Here is a 20,093-nt window from a genome sequence, read left to right on the forward strand (position 1 = left end):
ATTTCGTTAACGAATTTCCATTCGAGTACCGATTTTTACGCAAGACGATGGATAACGAAAAAAAAAAAAAGAGAAGAAAAAAGAAAGAAAAAATTCGTTAACATTTAATATACCTAATTTGTCTCGTGAGAATTAATTTCTTTCTTTCTTTTTTTCTTTTTTTTTTTTCTAGAGAAATAAAAAGAAAAAGAAACGCGTTGAAAGTTGATATTCGTATTTCGCGACAAAATTTCTGCTACGAATGAAGTGGACTATAATTAAATGTACTTCTCATTACGTTTTATTTTCTTAAGTGTTGATTATTTTTTACTTCTTCTTTTTTTTTTTCTTTTTCACGAATAGCTCACGTATAAATCGAGTAGATGATTTTGACCAGGGGACGAAATTTATTTAAACCAAGAAAAAAAAAGAAAAAAAAGAAAAAGGAAACGTTCGTCTAAGTAACACGAAGAATTTTTATAGGCGGAGACGAAATTCTTTTCTTTTTTTTTCCTCTCTCTGGGACAGAATTCGGGGACTATACTTTACGAGGAGTAGAAATTTACGAGAAAGCTGGTTATTGAGGTATAAAGTATACCAACGATGGTTAGGTATATCGGTGGTTAGACAAATAGCTCTGGTTTTTTCTTTTTTTTTTTTTGTCCTTTCCCTCTCTCATGTAATAAACACCAGGGTGCATCATAGATTTTACTTGCACTTTCTTCGTTGCTACCAATACAGACGTTTAAATCAAAATTTCGTTTACGTATATAATCCAATTTTACTTTTTTTAATTCTTTTTCTTTTTTATTTTAAATTCGATGTACTTGAATCAAATTTTTTGTTATTACATTATAATTTCAATTGAAGTATTATTTGATAAATTATGTTTCATAAAGATATATATATCTGTTTGTTCGTAAAGCAATTTTCTTGACTTTTAAAACTGCAATATTATTTTACATTCTAACAACAAACACTTCGTACTCGATTTAGAAACCTTCTCATATTTCAATCTACAAAGTAAATGTATTTTTGGCATCGTATCAAAAATTCATAATTTCAAAGTCAGCATTTTCGTCATATTTTGCTTTATTATTATTCTAAAGGTAATAATGCAGTGTAAGCGAGAACAAAATTACCTGACATTTTACGAAGAAGATATCTCAAATTAAACGCCAGTGTTAAAATAATTACTTTTTGAAATTTCGTTATATTAATTTTGATTTGAAATATGTACAATATTTAAATTGTCCAGTTAAACGATATTAGAGTATAATGAATGCACTAATTGGTACTAATCGTTGCATAATAATACGAGGTATAGTTGGATAGTTGAATTTATCAAAAATTCGACGATTCACGATTATTTAAATTTTGTTATAATTTATATTGAATAAAACTAAATAAATTTTTGAACAATTTAATATAAGAAATTTGCATTGATCTCACCTAGAGAGAATATATGCAAATGTGTCAGTACAAGAAACGAATTATTAAACGCGGCAAGCGAAATAATCGTGAAGCATATTGTCCTCCAAATATTCACATCACGAGACATTGAATATCATGAACCTGTTATATTTCACTGTCATCTTCAATATATCTCATTAATATGAATCTGCAGAGAGAGAGAGAGAGAGAGAGAGAGAGAGAGAGAGAGAGCTTTTCTAATGTCACTCATATATTTCGAAAAAACAGAAATATTAAAATATTTTTACGTATAACCATGGGAAAATATTTAGAATATTATTTCAATCTAATAATTATTTTCTACATAAGTGTTATTATTATTATTATTATTATATTAAATTATATTAAATTATTTTTTGCACAAACGCGTAATTATTTTATAAAAAAATATTTTGAATATTATAATATGTCAATCTAACGACCAATATATATTTTTTTTGTTGCAATTATTTTTCTAGCATTAAAAATGTTACAATTATTGTATCATTACGTTGTTACGAAATTGACAATTATTAGTGACCTTCGTTTTTTTTTTTTTTAATATTTAAAACAATTTAGTTCAATTTTTTCACAACGTCATTTTGTAGAATTATTTATAAATATTATTATTATTATTATATTTGAATAAAAATAATCAAAGTTCAATCTCATCTGCCGATCAAATTACATTCTACATGGGATGGATCATAGTGATATGCCTTTAATTATACTACTACTACTATATTATACTATTATACTACTACTATATATGAACCATGCGTGGATCGATATATCTCTGAAGGGTTCGTGCTATAATAGTTATTCCGATAATAGTTTCTTAACATGTTACTCACGTATCGTGAGAAGATCTTTGTATCAATATGTACAATGGTCACATGTGTGATAGTAGACGTGTTCACTATAATGTTACAAACATTCATTTAAATATTAATGTACACTTTAAATACCAATTAATCATTTATACGAATTATGATCGATTCCATTGGATTGTCGTACGATTATATATTAATTATTAATGGAAAATGATCAGCTAATAATTGAACGATTAAATCGATTATATTAATAAATATTAATTAGAACGTTAGACAATGATAAATATTAGGATATTTACGATCAAAATATTATAATATAATAAATTTGTATATTAACGGGTTTTATATTTTCTCAATTTTTCTTTCAATTCGGTTCAAGGGTTGAAAATTAATTAATCATCGATAGGTGTACTAATAATAAGAATTAATAAATAATATATAAGTCAAATGTGAAAAATTTATCATAGAATTATTATACGTTAATATTTTAAAACGAGTGTATATAATTCGATATTTCAATCATAATTTTATAAATTTTCGTACAATCAATCATTCTCATTTTCGAATTTCAAATAAAATGATAAAATTCATTTTACGTATAACAACAAATTCGTGCAATTCTCACCTAATAATAACATTTAACGTATAAATTACGTTCACGTAATATTAGCATCACTAATGTTGGCAGTATCGTTAGGTATAATATTGTAGGTTTGAATTTCCGGCATGATTATTGTGGTTCAGTTAAGATCCTAGTGAGATCATAGGAAAAGGATTTAGTTGGTACTCATGGCACGTGATTCGTTGCACACGAGTTACCTTGGACTCAAGTGTTGGAACCAACTGGAAGTGAAGAACGACAAACAGGAAACGCCTCTGAATTGTTTTCAAGTGGAAAATAGGATTTTCGAAATGAAGGATTTCTTGGAAATATAGAACGTATAGTATGTATTCCGAGAATTAGAAATTATCACTCGAGAATATAGTATATGTAGGTTACGCATATGCTTACGTTATAATTTTATACTACGTGTATACCTTCTTTCCTATTTGATAAAAGCTTAAAATCATCATATTTATGAAATATGAAATTTGTAATAAATTAATACAAGAGTAAAAACTAGATATACATAAACTATACAAAAATATTCACTTAAAATCATTTAAAATATGATCAAATTTGTTCTAACATTTGATATAACAATATGATTCATTCGTTATATTTAATTTTTATGAATTTTCAAACTTTTACATGATAATATATGTAACATTACTAATATATGCGAAAAATACAAAAAAAATACTCATTTCCATTGAACGTTACCAAATAACTCTTATACTAAATTACTTCGTTCTAGTCAAATGATTTTAAGCATATTCCTCCTTCCGACTTTCTAACGACGTTGATTTCATCCTTTCGTTTCGTTTCGTTTCGTTTTACGTCGAAACTATCTAACGAGTTTACGAACGTAACTTGAAAGTTCTCTCTCTCTCTCTCTCTCAATTTCTCCTTTTCTTGTAACATTTCTTGAGTACACGGTAGCCAAGATATAAGGTCGACCTCGATCTGTCTAAAATCTCACACTCGAGTCATCATCTCACTTATACTCTTTTTTTTTATCTCTCCATAAATCCATTTCTTCGATAAAATCATAACTCCTTTAATGATACTATAATAATAATAATAATAATAATAATAATAATAGGTATATTATTGAGTTAGCTACTTCATTTTATAAAATTTTATTTAAAATCCTTTACGGTCGTGAAATTAACCAGCCCCTTACTACGTAACTTTATTATAAACTAATCTATTTTATCGATGAAATGTTAACTCTTTAAAATATACACTTGCAATGAGACTCGTCAAATAATTATTATTTTATTATTATTATTATTATTAAATATTATTTAATAAATTCAATTATTTTAGAAATTATATTTTATCAAATAAATTTCATTCGAGATATCCTAGCACGTTCGCGAAAAAATTTATGAAGCGTGAATTTTGATTAAAAAAAAAAAAAAACAAAAAATAAACTAAATCGGACAACTTAAGATGAAATTTTTGAAAAAGAAACGTATCTTTTTAGTATAGCAATTGGAAAATAGTGGTATCAAGAGAATAGTATCTATCCCTCGATGCGAATCCAGCTTATTGCCATTTACGAGGGATGAAAAATCGTTGGACTTTAAAGCTCGTCCTTGGATACGATGTTAACATCTATACGACATTGCCAATAGCTATGGTGAAAAACGATTTTCCCTTAAGGCTATTGTTTCCCCATACTACGATTTATCTCTTTCCTATCTCGTAGCTTCTTTTCTACTAACTTTAGAAAAGATCAAAGTCGCTATCATTATCTTGACGTTTTAAGATGGTCACTTTAAGTTTCATTTTTTGTTTCCTTTCCTTTCCTTTCCTTATGTGTATCTATGTGTGTTTTTTCTTCTTCTTTTTATTATTATTATTATTATTATATTTCAAATAATAGTTTTTTAGTATTGAGATATTTGACATTAATTTTACGAATATTCTTTTCAAAAAAATGAATTTTTTCCTCAACTTTTTCCTTTTTTTTTTCTCTGTTCGTTATTACATCTCGCATAGAAATTTTTTAATTTTGTTCGTACGAGGATAGAACGGTGAGACATAAAGATTGAAAAATTTTCCTTCAAAAGCAAAATTTCAACAATTTTATTGAAGCCTTCTTTCCGTTTGTCTCCTATTTTTCTCTCGGATTTTCTTCGTTTTATCTTTTTGCTTGTTTCGTTTACGCAAAAACCCATAAGAGAAAATATTGACAGGCTCGTTTCGTATTCGAAATAGATTGACATGTTCCATGATATTTGCCGAACGTTTGTTTTATTTCATTTGTTTTCGAACGATTAACAATCAGTGCTCGCGTATCGTCGTTCGATTACGTTCGTTCAATTTACAACAAAAAAACTAACTGAAATTAATTCTATCGAAATAATTAAAAAATCACGATGGGATGTAAAATGGCAAAGAACATTTTATTAATATCGAATGAATTATTTTTTTCTTTTTTTTTTTTGAGGAAAAGCAATTAACTAATTGTGTTATCTTTTTTTTTATAATAATATATCTTTTTGTTTCTTTATCAATAATAATCAAAAATCCCTATGTAATGGTGATCAAAAAATTGAAAGAGAAAAAGGTCCGTATGTTTTTTTTATTGTTTATAAAAAGTCGTTCCCCGTAAATGGTTGTGAATGATCGACACGTAAGAAAATAGAAAAGAAAAAAATATCACTAGGTGGACACTTTGTTAATTAATTTCGTAGTGATTAACAATATAAAAATATACTTTTAAACTTTTCATATTTTTCTTTTTTATTTTTCAGTAACTTTAATTCGCAAGAAAAAATAATAAAATAGTATGAATAAAGTCCGAAGAATATTGTTAATTTGTTAATATTATATGTTAACATTAAATATGACAAAATCTTTTTCGTCGAATTCATTTAATAAACTGAAAACTACTCGAATAGATATAATGCAGTTATTATCAGAGGTCTAGCAAGCCCTTCCTATATTGCATTGAAAGGGGTAACAAGAACAATAGGAGCAGGACTAAGGGCTTTAACATCTTCTCATTGGCCGACTAAGCACTTTCAGTATATATCTTCTCTCAATTTGGTGTTAGGTGCAAGTTGTTAACTGAGTGAGTTGATACCCTGACACAATGTATCTCGAATTTCAAAACTCATTATGGTTACTCTTCTATTTTTGGGGGAGGGAAAAAAAAGGAAGAAAAAAGGAGACATCAGTCTTCTTTTCAAAAACCTCGCAATACGTATGACAAAATATATATCAACGTGTCCTATTTTCTTTCTTTTTTTTTTTTTTTAATATCAAGTTTGAACCAAGTCTTATCGAGAATCGATAGAGATATGCATAATATAATAATCAAAATAATATTAGAAGCGTTTGCATAGTTTAGAGTATTTTATGAGTATTCTATGAATATGTATTTGAATAATATCTATCTTTTGATAATCATTTTTTCTTGTCCACAAATTATTTCGATAAAGATATTTCTATAAAGTATCGAATCGATTTTTGATAAAAACACACATCAGCTTATAGTTTGAAATATCTTGTTCTCTCTTTCTCTCTCTCTCTCTCTCTTGTTATTTTGGATTGCATATAGGGAACTCGTGCAACTCGACTATATTCCCTCGAACGACTATCGAGTGTTCGAGTGGCAAAGTTCCAGCTCGTAATTTAATAGTTTAATTATAACTCGGCTCCGACAGACCGTAAAATTTTAACGCAAACGATCTGAACCCTAACGTTAAACGATTTCCTTGAAAACGAATTCATGGAACTTATACTAGTGGTATTCCTCTTGTGGTTTGTCTAGTTCTCTCTCTCTCTCTCTCTCTCTCTTGTACTATTTCTATCTATCTTGGTTTCTACAGATACTTCGAGAGATTATCGAATAAATCACCAAACGAGTCGTCGAATTTCGAGTCACGTAGAACAACTTTCTTCGAGCGAAAAATGGCGTTAAAGTAAATAGAAATTCTATATATATATGTATTTAAGATCTACAAGTGACCAATACGATAGCTTCGCAAATAAATGTTCTTACATAAGTAAGAAATACGACAAAAATATACAGCAAACATTTTCTATATTACACAACGAATATGATATATTTTGTAATTAGGTCGATTTAAAATGTACAATTATTATCGTATTCTTCTTGTATAATAACAAATTTATTCTCAGGACAAATTTATCTGTCATATATTATTTATATATAATTATATATTTAAATAACGCGTAAAAAACAATGACCATTTAAACGTTGATTCATTTTCTAACGGTCAACGTTTGTTATAACACGTCGAAACAATTCATCCGAAATGCGTGCTTTCCTTTTTTCAATGCATTAAGCATACCCCGCCCCCAGCCCCGCCCCCTTCTCTTTGTCCATCCCTCTCATTCGACGTTCGTTTGAATAAAATACGAATTAACGCACACGTCGTTTTATCCTTTTTAAAATTCTCTCGCCAAGTTTCCGCTCTTTTGAGAAACGAAAAGCGTAATTTTCTGTAATCGGTGCAATTTACATTTTTTTTTTCAATTATTATCATTATTATTAATATTATTATTTCAATTTTGTTACATTAAAAAGATTTTCTTCTTTTCTCCTCCATTTTTACTTCTTATTTTGTTTGTAAAATTATTAATTATTAACGTTTCAACAACGACTGATAGAAATTACGGGGAGGAGGAGGGGAAAAGTAGGGTTAAAAAAATAACCACAAGCAATTTGATTTGAAATACCGTTCATATCGAGTCCCGTTTTATCTCATCGAAACGCGTTAACGAATTTCTGCATTTTCTCATTGAGATTTTAAATATATTCCGATTCATTAATATTAACACAAAATGCAAATAAAATGTCGAAACGCATTAATGTCGAAATAATGTACTTGCTTACTTTTTTATAAGGGAGTAGGGGTCGGAAAAGGAAGGGGGAGGGGTTTATTCAAATGCACGTATATAAAGTGTTACACGCAAAGTATATACGAATAATTTCGAGTAAGTTTTAAAAGCAATATATTTTAGTTATTTATATTACGACTTGTTTTATCAATTTTATCTTGTAGTTTTATTATCGTTCGTAAAATCGAATATCGTCAAATAACTTTACTAGAGAGAGAGAGAGAGAGATAAAACTATATTGTATAAAAAACGAAATGAGTGTGAAAGAAGAAAAATTATTGATATTAAATTAATAAAGAAAGAAGAAATATATTTATGGGATTAATTATGCGTTAATATATTAAGTAAGAAAGTAAAGGGAGAGAGAGAGAGAGAGAGAGAGAGAGAGATGTGTGAAACATTTGCGAGAAATCGATAAGATACAGTAAATCGGATCAGAATTTCATGACCGGAAGTTATTGAATGTTGTTTTGTTCGAATAAATGGATTCGTTTGATAATACTTGCCACAGGGAATAAATCCTAGGAGGGTATATCGTAATAAAAAGTATAGAATAGGGCGGACGAATAACGAGATAAAGGACCCGATATTTTTTTCAACAATACTTTTCTTCACAAATCGAGCGACAACTTCCGATTCGCGTTCTTTACAAACCTGTCAATACGCCTGGTCTTTTACATTTTACAATTTGTTTTTTCACTAATCCTACCTTTTTTCTTTTTTTAAAATCGAACCACTAATAGAATATTTATTTTGATTTTGAATTTGATTTTGATTTTTATATCGTTGTCGTCGTCTTCGTCGTTTATCTTTGTTATTTCTTTTTCTTTATAATTTTATTTTTATTCCTTCGTTATACTTCCTTAATAAATACTTCTGAACGTATTTTCCATTAAAAAAAGAAAACAACAAAAATTGCAAAATTGATAAAGACGTCTTGCAATACGAATACAATAACAAAATTCGAGAGGATCGGAAAGAAAAGAAAAAAAAGAAAAGTAAAGGCAACAAAACAAAAGGCGAATGCACTGATACGATAAGAATATTAATTGTTGTTAGATCAAGAAAAAAATAAATACTTTTCTAATAAATTCGTTACGTATTGTTTAAATAATAGGTGGATCGTGCGGAGAAGAAGGAGGGCCAGGGAGTGGGAGATCCGGCAGCATCTTCGGCTGGTTGCAGCGGTGCTTCCGGTTCGAGGATGGGCCCAGGGCCCGATTCCGGTAGCAGTGCTCCTTCTTCGGTTCCCCAATCTCTGGCTACGTCACGTGACGAGGAAGACGACGAGGATAAGGAGAGTAGTGGTAGCCGAACAAATAATAGTCACGTTGGATCGCGGTGAGTTTATTATTATTATAAGATCGTTTATCATAATCATCGCAACTCTTCCTCCTCCCTTTCAGTTTTCTTTCTTTTTATTTCTTTGTCCGACCTCCCTTTCTCCCCTACCACTCGTCTATAGTAATATTTGCACGAAAAATTTACGGCTGCGTCGCGTATTGGACAAGGGAGGCGGTCGGGGGTGTGGTTTATTCTTTTTCCCCGCCCCCCGCCTCCCCACTACTCCTTTTTTTCCAATTGACAATAATTATCATAAATTATTGTCAAACTTTATCATTATTCATCGAGAATGTTATTTATTGTCGATCTCGTTGAACGTCCACAACGTGGTTGTGTGTGTGTGACTTTTTGTTCCTTTTCTATTCTAGCAGTAAAAAAAAAAAAAGAAAGAAAAGTTCTTTACTCCTCTTCCAAATCGTTTAACCTGACAATAAAAAAGAGAAGATGAGACCGTTTCATTAATCATTCCAAGTGACAAGGACTAAACGGTAGTTAATCTTCCATCCTCGGTTTTATTTCTTTTCTTCGTAAAAAAAATATCACAGGCAGAAAGTGATACTGACGATATTCTCCGAAAAATTCTATTTCCCATTTAATGGTTAAATTTATGCGATCAGTTTATCGAATAGATCTTTTGAGTATAATTGTCGCTTTAATTAAAATAATCTAACGATATTCGGCAGATAAAGAAGTATCTAAGGGATGAATGTTATTATTCATCATTTGCTGCAAGACTTTATTATTATCTTGTTCAGAAATTAAAGGATAGATGTTTTAATTCTTTTTTTAAAAACAAAAAGAAAATGCAATTTTGAATAAATATAATAATGATAATCCATAATAATAAAAATGTATATAGAGAGAGAGAGAGAGAGAAAGAGAGAGACGATAATTCGCACGAAGATTTTTTGATAAAAGATTGTAAAAGGTGAGGGAAAAAAAATAAAAAGAAAGGGTCCGAGATCCGTTTATCGAACGACGTATGACGTCGTTGATCTTTACGTCGAAAGTATTTCCTTTTTATCCGGGGGTTACATTTTACGATAACTTTTTCTCAAAAGGCCATAACGAGTTTTTCAACCGAGGGGGATACACGTTTCAACTCTGGTTCGATTTGCGGGTACTTTTAAATCGTTGGGAAATCGAAGTAACCCGAGTATACCATAGAATAAACTTTATTTCTAGACCCTTAACGATATCTTCCAAGTAGAAAAAGAAAAGAGAAAATGAGACACACAGAAGTAGAAGATAGTGAAGAAGAAGAAGACCCTTATCTCGTACATAACATCGAAGATCTCTTTCGCTTCGTTTGATTTTGAATCGGAAACTCTTTTGAGCTTTTCCCTAAGCCCCTCCCACTTTCCCACCCCCACCCCTACTACCAGCATCGCGATAAGATTAACGAATTCGTTACGTAGGTGATTATATTTACCATTCGCGCGATTGCACAGGTTGATAATACGATTAAAAGCGTGCTATTCGAATTAAATCGATCGTAAAAGAAAATTCCTCTTCCCACGAATATATATTTTCTTAATTTTTTTGTTTTCTCTCGATCGCAATTTTTCATCCTATTTTTATAAGACAAACAAAAAATATTAGAACATTACTTTTCGTTGGAATTTATTATGATCTTAAGTTTTAAAGATAACAATGATATTTAATATTCGTTAGTTTAATTGATCACAGTTATACAACTTCATATAATAATAATAATAATAATTATATAATAAATCGAGGGTGAGGCTAGCAACCTACTCTCGGTTAAAAACAATAAAGCTCTCCAGGAAATAGCAATAAAAAAGCTATTATAACAGGACGAAGTCCTAATAAAAAGAAGAAGAAGAATATAATAAATGAGAAATTAATTAATTTTAATATAATAAATAATTTATATATATATATATATTTATAAATATAGTTATTCGTTGTTCGTTCATCTTTTTCTTTTTCATATTCCATAATTGAAGACTATGACGTTGATGAAAATCTAATCGAATTTTCGCTTTAATTGCAACATAGTAATTTATCGTCCAATACGATCTCGTATTTTGAAATGAATGAAATGAAGTGCGAGAAAGAGAGATAGAGAGAGAGAGAGAAAGAGAGAGAAAAAGAAAAATAGAGAGTACTTATTGCCGTAACGTTATTTTTTAGTACGAGCAACGAAGATACTCATTAAGACAGTTTTTTTTGTTTTTTTCTTGCTTTTTTAAAGTAGTCCCTTAATAGAACTGTTTTCTCATGTAATCCTTGAACATTTACCTTCTTCTAGCAGTATTACATATATGTATATATATATGTATTTTAAAGTATATAACCGAAAGAAGTAGTTATGTAATACATGGACTGACCAAATTAGAAGAAAAACAGAGTGCAAAGTCTGGTGTGTCTGTTAAGCTTTAATACTTTTTACGATAGAAAGCCATTTATTCTTGAACATCTTTCTGAATTGTTTAAAACCCGTCATTGTGATTTTATTAAAAGAATGAAAAAAGAAACGTCACGATTGATTTGATCGGTACCGGTTTGTAAATATATATATATATATATAAAAGGAGGAAAAAATCGTTCAACTAAACATCCCTCCGTTTCGTTGCCAATATTGATAAATTAATAATAAAAGCACACAGAGAGGAAAAGCTTCTTTTTTGTTAAACAACCGTGATCTTATCGATTTGAAGCGTAAAACAAGATTAGATACACGACCTTCTCTTTGAGCGTTATAACTTCTATTAGAACGATCTTGAACTCTTTTTCCTTTCTTTTTTTTTTTTTTTTTTATAGAAAAAATATAATTTATTAATTGTGGTTACATTTTATTGAATAATCTTACGTTAAGTGTTGCAACGTTTAAAAATATCAACTTCTAAAATTTGAATGTACTTTAAAAGTATATATTTTCTTCTTCTTAATTATTTTTATCGAAAAATTTGAAATAGATTTGAAATTGTTTCATTTCATTAAAACGTCAAACTAAAAACAATTGTCTTCACGAGCATGCCAATTTGTCATAGAAATATTCATTCTATCAATACGCCCCTCCCCTCCTCCCCACCCACGCCCATCTTCTACACCCTTTGCTCCACGTGAAGTAAGTTAAGTAAGTTACAGGTGAAGCTATTTAAATTACAAAAGCTTAATAACACCTACGCTTTAGCCTTTTCAATTGTCTCTTACTAGTATTCCAATATTTCCGTGTATCGATCGAACGAACGAACGAACGAACGAACGCCTACTCACTTTAGTTGTTATCTTTGGAATCATAGTCAGACCTTATTTCTTTTATATCCAACTTGTTTTCTTTTTTTTCTTTCCTCGTCTAACTATGATGTAAAATATCTGTTTGAAAAAAAAAAGAAAAAGAACAAAAGGTAATATCCCCTCATCTCCCGCAGGTACGTTCGTGTTATTTTATTTCTCTTTGATATTTTATTTGATTATTTTTGAATTCTTTTTATTACAAACCTATGCCATCTAATTGTGTAAACATTTAGTCGGATTCAACGATAATGAACAAATGATATTGACAAGACACGAGCATCGGAATGAATTTTGATCGCGATGGTATTTTATTAATCTACACGGATATTAAATATATTTCACTATTTATTTTCAAAAATTTGTTGCACTCGGATTTTGTTTAATTCACGATGAGAGCTGTCGAATGAATTCATCCATACGCGAAATTCTCCTTTAATTTCTGCAATTTTTTTTTTTATCCGTTTTTAGCATCGACCGAGAATCCTTTTCGTTTATCTATGGATAAAATTTGATCGAAAAAGAAAAAAAGAACAATGAGTATCCGATATTTTGGGAATAAAACTTCGTGCGAAATATCGTATACAAGGAGGAAAAATACAATACTTGAGCGAAAATTCGATTTTCTTTTTATCCAGCATAAAATTGTTTCCATTTTCTGAAGATAAAAAGTAATACAAAATTAATTGATTAAAGATATTTCATAACAGTCGTTTAAATAATTATTGGAACGTTAAAAATTTCATTCATTCTAAATATTATTTCGCGTTAACGCACTGCACTCTCACATAAACAGAATGCAAAATGCGTTTAAAAAGTATAAAACGTATAGTTCTAGCAATGATAGTATTTGTCGTGTTTAAACGAACGAACAACATGGTACTTTCTACTTAAGAGGATTCTTTTAAAAAAAAAAAAAAACTTCAAATTCGTCCTTGGGGAAAGAGGAAATCTTTTGGTAGAAAAGCTAAGATGTTGGAGAATGACGTTATCGCGTGTTTTCAACTAAAGTAGGATAAGAAACGTAAAAGCTAATTGGACCGATTAAGAAGCAATAACGTAAAAATGGTATACTAGAAAAAATGTGGTCAAGGACAACGTGAGATCGAGATACAATGAGTTTCAATATAAATGAAAAAAATAGGAAATTAAATATATAACATTTATCGAGATGTGTGATTATGTCGTCGTTACAATTAATATAACCAAAAAAATATCAATTTACATCAAATGTTTAAACCAAAAGTGACGACTAATCACATTTTACTTTTTCTCTCACCCACCCCCCAAGAAAATTACATTTTTAAATTTACTAGCAATTATTTTATAAACAATAAGTATAAATAGTAGCATACTTTTTCTATTTTATTTTTCCATTAAAAATTTGTTTGACTTGTAATAATTCGCAATCAGATTAGCGTAAACGTTAGTAGTCACTCTTGGTTGAACACGAACGATGATATTTCGATAGATAAAAAAAAGAAATTATAGATAGTCGTTCGTACGATCGATTATGATAGTTTCTTGAATCGGTAGTTATCTTGAAAAAGTATTGAAAGGTATCAAACGAGATTTCTTCGATGGTGGTATCTTTATATAGAAGAAAAGAAATAAAGCTTTTCTATGTGTGCTTTTAGCAGGGTTATGGTCAATTGTTTTACCGGATTATAGGGGCTTCTAGTGAATTCACCCTTCTGTTATTGGATATACAGGATACCGAGTAACTTTCTATCAACTATTACATAGTTTTCTTTCCTCTTGGCAATAATACGTACATGCATATGTGTATGTTACCGTTAAAGTGTGTAATAATTCATTCGATTAATGATAAATTTATATTTTACACGAAATAATTAACATATAAAACGAATTTAATTGTACACTTTAAACTGTGTTGTTTTAAAAAAGTAATTAAGTAAAATACGAATTAGCAAGAGGCGAGTTTAATTTAAAGTGAATTGAAATTTGATTCTCGTATTTTAAAGTATACTTTTCATTCGACCACAATGATCATAATTATCCTTTCTTATCTCTTTCTATAATAATGGAAAACTAATGTTCTGTTAATCGTGACGTTTTATCAAAACTAATTTACGAATTCAAAATTCAATTTTTCGTACTTTAACAAATTCGTGTCTTTCGTAAATTCACGTAATCGCACGAATTAAAAGATTTCACGTTTTAACGGTAATATATCCCAAAAAAAAACCAATAAAAAATGATACAAAAAAAAAATCAAATGCAACGTTGAACGATGACATGAAAAATAAGAAGAATAAATAGTAATAAATTCGTGAAGGGTTTAGAGATAGAAAGTAGTATCGAGAGCGAGCGAGTTAGAATGAATTGAAATGAAATATTTTAGGGATTATGTTAGATGTGTTAGAAACGATTGAAACGTTGCCATTTTTTGTTTTGTTTTTTTATTAAAATAATTAATTAAAGGCATACATACGGACAACATTGACATTTATTTGTGTCCCAAATTTTTGATAGAAAACAAAAGCTAGAGAGAGAGAGAGAAAGAAAGAAAGAAAGAGAGAGAGAGAGAGAAAGAGAGAGAGTGAGAAGAGACAAAGAAAGAAAGACAAAGAGAGAGAAACGTACGAATGTGTGAATGTGTGAGAAAATGTGCGTGCGTGTGAGAGAGAGGGGCAACCCGTCCGGGTTTTGTCTTCTTTCGCAGATCATTGGGATTCTTCGAACGAGATTCGTCAGCCAATGAACGTGTTGGATCCTTTGAGAAAGAGATAACGAGCCTACGTGGTACATCAACGACCTCGGAATCTTTGGACAGCACTGGCCTCGATACGGAAATACCAGCTGCTGCGAGAAGACCCCGTAGTACGAGGGGTTCACAAAAGTGGAGTAACGTACGCGCCGTCATGGCGCTATATTCTTCCCTCCGCAAAATCAAGAGGTATTTCCCGCCGCCATTGATAGATATGGACGGTAACCTCTACTATCGGCACACTCTATCTTCTTATTATATATATATATATGTATTTAGTATGACTTTCATTCATTCGTTCGACAATAACACGTTCGATAATCTTTCAATTATCTTCTGTTGAAATCGAAAATAATTGTTCCTCTTTTTGGTAAAAATATTCATTGCAAGCTAATCACTATTCTACTTCTTGGAATTTACTATGAACTGTTATACTCTTTTAATTATCTTTTATTGGAATTGAAAAACAATCGTTACACATTGTTGATAAAAATATTTATTACGAATTGACAACTATTCTACTTTTTACAATTTACTACACTTCATATTCTTTTAATTATTGTTTATTTGAATTGAGAAATAATTGTGCCTTTTCATAAATTTATCACTGTTTTACTTCTTAGAATTTGTTACTAACTATACTCTTTCTTTAAAAATATTTATTACGAATTGATTACTATTCTACTTTTTAGAATTTTCTACGCGTAATCGTATAATTTTGTGTGTAATAATATAGTTTGTGTACTGTAACTTCTCTTTATAAAATCAAATTAAATTCGTTAATTAGGAAATTTGTTAGAGGATTTCTGATATTAAAAATAATCGGTCTTATCTAATTCGTTTTTTCTACTAGATATTCCTGCACAAAATCATATTAAACTTGTTAATTAAAAAAACAATGTTAGTCGGGTATATCATAATGATAATAAGAAAAAGAAGGAAAAAAATAATGTTAATCTAAATGGATATTTGAACTCGAACGTAATACGTATCGCGATTCGTTTATTTTATTTTTTTTTATGTTTTATTCTTTTACTTTTTATTTTATCGTATTTTCTTCACCCAACTTTATTAATATTAATAAAAATCCAGATAAAAGTTTTAATTAACCATTATGTCGTAAGAAAATTATTTTTTTTACGATAGAAAAGAAAATATACGAGTTCGTAAATTTCGTTCGTTAGATGTTTATAAAATTTTCTTTGATATTAAACACACCTGTATGTAATATTTCTTTAAGAAAAATATCATAATATCAAATTGAACAGTTGCATTCAATACTTCTTGGAATATTGAAAAAGCATAAATTCGAATCGTACAGAATCGAAGATAGGAAGGAAGGAAAGGGTGGTATATAAATATATATATATATATCTTGGTAACTATGTTTGATCATGACGTAGACTCATTATTCTCAAGAAAGCACTAGCGGAAAATAGACAAGCCCTGTAATCTATTTGATATCTGGAGTATAGTGATAGACAACGGTGTATCCAACGTGGTTCAATTCGTAAAAATCAATCACTTTTGCTTTGGCAGGATTAAAAAGCTTCCTCTCTAACTTTTATCTTTTATTTTATGAGAAGTGATGTTTAGAAAAAAGAAAAAAGAAAAAAAAAGTTCGATACCGAGTCCGATAAGGAATAATAATGCTTTTAACAACGTAATGGTTATTTAATGTTTTCCCCTTGGTTTTATTATTTTATATTTTTTTTTCTTTCTTTTTTCGATACTTCCTTTTTTTAATATATATTTTCTTCAGATTTACGAGCTCGAATTAATCAATTCTTACGATATAAAATGTAAAAAAAAAGTGTAGTTTATGTCAATTTTATGGGATCAAAAAATATCGACGCTAACATAAACATTTTTACGAAAGATTTTATATGAAACATTCGCGACACCCCCGTATAATTATTGTCTTCATTTATTCTCCCCCCTTTGTTTTTCCTAACGAGTTAGAAAATTTCGTTTTAATTTTACACGATCGCGCGTTAAACGACAAGTTGTTTTACAATTAAATCTGCATTATAATAATACTTACGTTAATTAAACAATACGAAACTATAGAAATAAATCTTCGTAATTATAGGAAAGAAAAAAAAAAAAGAAAAAAAAGAGAAGAAATGCAATGTAATGATCAAATAAATGAAACAAGAAAGAGAAAAGAAAATATATAAACACACATATATATACATATATATATGTAGCAATCTCATTCATGGTTATTGCATAGTACTCGCTTCGTGCGAGTAAGTTTCTTTCGGAATATGCTTTTATATGATACCAAATGCATGGGAGTTTATTATAGTAGTATCGTATGATCCGAGTAAATATATATATACATACATATATATATACTTACACATTGAGAGAACATAAAATAATCTCAACACCTTTCATCGTACAGGGTCGTAGCTTTCGCACGATTTTCTCTCCTAGCGAGCAGATCGAAAATGGACGATGGAATAAGAACGTTCGTTGTTGTTTTTGTTAAAAGGAATATTAGGAGAAAAACTATGCGTATATAGGTTTTATATTATAATTACGTCGAAATAACAATTGTGAATGAAATAAATAGTCTTTTGGTGTTTTGCATCCGTTCGTACAGATTCGTTAGAATGATTAACATAAAATAATTTTATCATCTTTAAATAAGAAAGAGCATGATTTCACCCCCTTCCTCTACTACTTCACCCTACTTTTTCTATTTTCTCGAATGTTCATGAATTTCTCTCTCTCTCTCTTTCATCTTGCGTCATAAAAGTGCATCGTGGGTTATTCATATTACATTGAATTTATTTATTTGTAGTATTTATTTTGTGTTTTAATAATCTTTTATTCTTTTCCTTTTTATTTTGTCTGTTTTTCGTATCTACTTTGCACGCAACACAAATGTTTTCTTTCTATCTCGAAATTCATTAATTAATTAGTTAATTAACTTGCGTTACATTCAAAAATATATTATTATTATTACTATTATTATTATTATTATTATTATTGTTACAAACGAAAAACTCACGAGATTGTTGCTAGTTTGCATTTAATAATGCTTACCTGTGTTTTGATGCATCCAAATTATTAGATGAACACGTTGCATCGATTGTCTCGAAAAAAACAAATTCTTTTTACAACGTTAATACAATTTATTTAATTGACATTTTTTTTATTGATAATTTTTAATCGACAGATACATTTATTTTCTCGACAGTCGATGCATACTAACGGTTATGATTAAATAGTATAATTGCAAGAATTTTGGAATTATTATTATTAATTATCAAAGTAAGTATAACAAATTAATATCAAAGCTACAACCCTGTAAGACGTACATATACACGTGTACACTAGAAACACGATTAATATATTTTATTATTAACAATATTTTTAATTCAAACGAACAAAAATTTTCTATTCTTTTTAAATTAAACGATCAATTTTTCTACCATTTTTTCTAATAACAAAAATATACTTTCTTATGCATTAAAAAAAAAACGATCTCTTTTTTCTCGCATTGCATTACTTCAAATTTTTTATTTCAATTTTTTTCTTTCTTTTTAATACTAAAAAAAAAAATTCTTTTTAATCTCTTACAATATTCGTCGTGAAAAATTTAATTTCAACAACAGCAAACAACAATTAACAAGCATCCAACAAACACGAACAAGAATAAACACTTTACATGCGTGTGCGTGCGTGTTCGTGCATTGAAGAATGCAAAAAAAAAAGTAGTAGCATATTCGATTGAAAAAAAAAAAAAATACAATCTTTAGTTACATTCTATATCTTTGTCTAATTTACTTGAATTCTTGATGTTTCCATCTCTGTTTGTGTTGCCTAACTATCTGTCTGTCTGTCTGTCTGTCTGTCTGTCTGTCCGTTTGTCTGTATGACTGTCTGTTCGCTCTCTGCCAGTCTGTCTGTCTGTCTGTCTGTCTGTCTGCCTCTTATTCATCTGATGCTCTGGCTAAACGATCTACCTGATTCTCGCTCACTCTCTTCTTACTTTATATCTATCCATTTAAATAAAAAAAAAAAAAAAATATGAAATACTATACTCTATATTGACTTGACTCTCTGCATCACTATTAGAATTAGAAATTTATTCGCCGGATGATTTGTCTGAATTTTGTCTGGAAAAAGCAAATGTTGTGTTTATTTTCCACATGAACGTACGTTATTATTATTATTATTATATCTATCATTAGGTATTGATCATTTAAAACGGTGATAGACCGTAGGTAAAATTGTCTTTTGTTGTATGCAACAATATTTAATGATTATATACATTTACATTAATCGTGTGTTAGGTTGTGCGTGTGTGTATGCGACGAACGTGTTCTTCTTTTTTTTATGGTTTCGTTATTTTTAAAAAAAAAAAAAAGAAAAATAAGAATGTTTTTTAAGGTAAACACAAGTTAATGAATTAATAATATATTGTGTATGTATAATTTTAAAAAGAAAAAAAAAAAACAGAAATATTAGGCACAAGGATTGCGATGATGCATTTGTTTTCTTTTGTTTATTTTTTGATTGTTGGAACGTCCACGTTCTATCGCATCTTAATTTATATTGAACAAATAATGCATGCGTTCCTTACGATCTAACGTATACCTTTAACGAGCTTTTCTTTTCTTACAAATAGTATGGGCCGAAGATGATGCTTGATCAAATTTATTTAAAACAAATTTTTTCAGCAATTTTATTGTTATTTATTTATTTATTTGTTTTGAATATTATCATTTATGGAGTCGTTATCGAAATACGAAACAAAAACGAAAAATAAAAAATACAAGGAAATCAAATACAAGTAATTATGCAAATCGTACGATCAAATTTTTTGGAAAAAAAAAAGAAAAAATAACAATTACACGTTTGATTTAAATATAATAAATTTATGATTTGATTTATATATATGTAAACAAGTTATTATGTATTTTATTATATGATATCAACGACACTATGTCTTTTAAAGAAATAAACGGGATATATTTTAGTTTGTTGTTAC

The 20,093-nt window shown here is 29.0% G+C and overlaps 1 protein-coding gene across 1 annotated transcript in view; it reads left to right on the forward strand.

Moving 5' to 3' along the window:
- The window catches only part of LOC122522866, an 84,790-nt gene that overhangs the window by 46,741 nt on the left and 17,956 nt on the right, over window positions 1–20,093 (forward strand). Inside the window, 2 exon segments of the mRNA XM_043644203.1 lie at window positions 8,867–9,090; window positions 15,041–15,274. Coding sequence (XP_043500138.1) covers window positions 8,867–9,090; window positions 15,041–15,274 — 458 coding nt within the window.

This window comes from Polistes fuscatus, unplaced genomic scaffold, assembly GCF_010416935.1.
Source record: "Polistes fuscatus isolate 324 unplaced genomic scaffold, CU_Pfus_HIC Scaffold6, whole genome shotgun sequence".
NCBI classification, from domain to species: domain Eukaryota; kingdom Metazoa; phylum Arthropoda; class Insecta; order Hymenoptera; family Vespidae; genus Polistes; species Polistes fuscatus.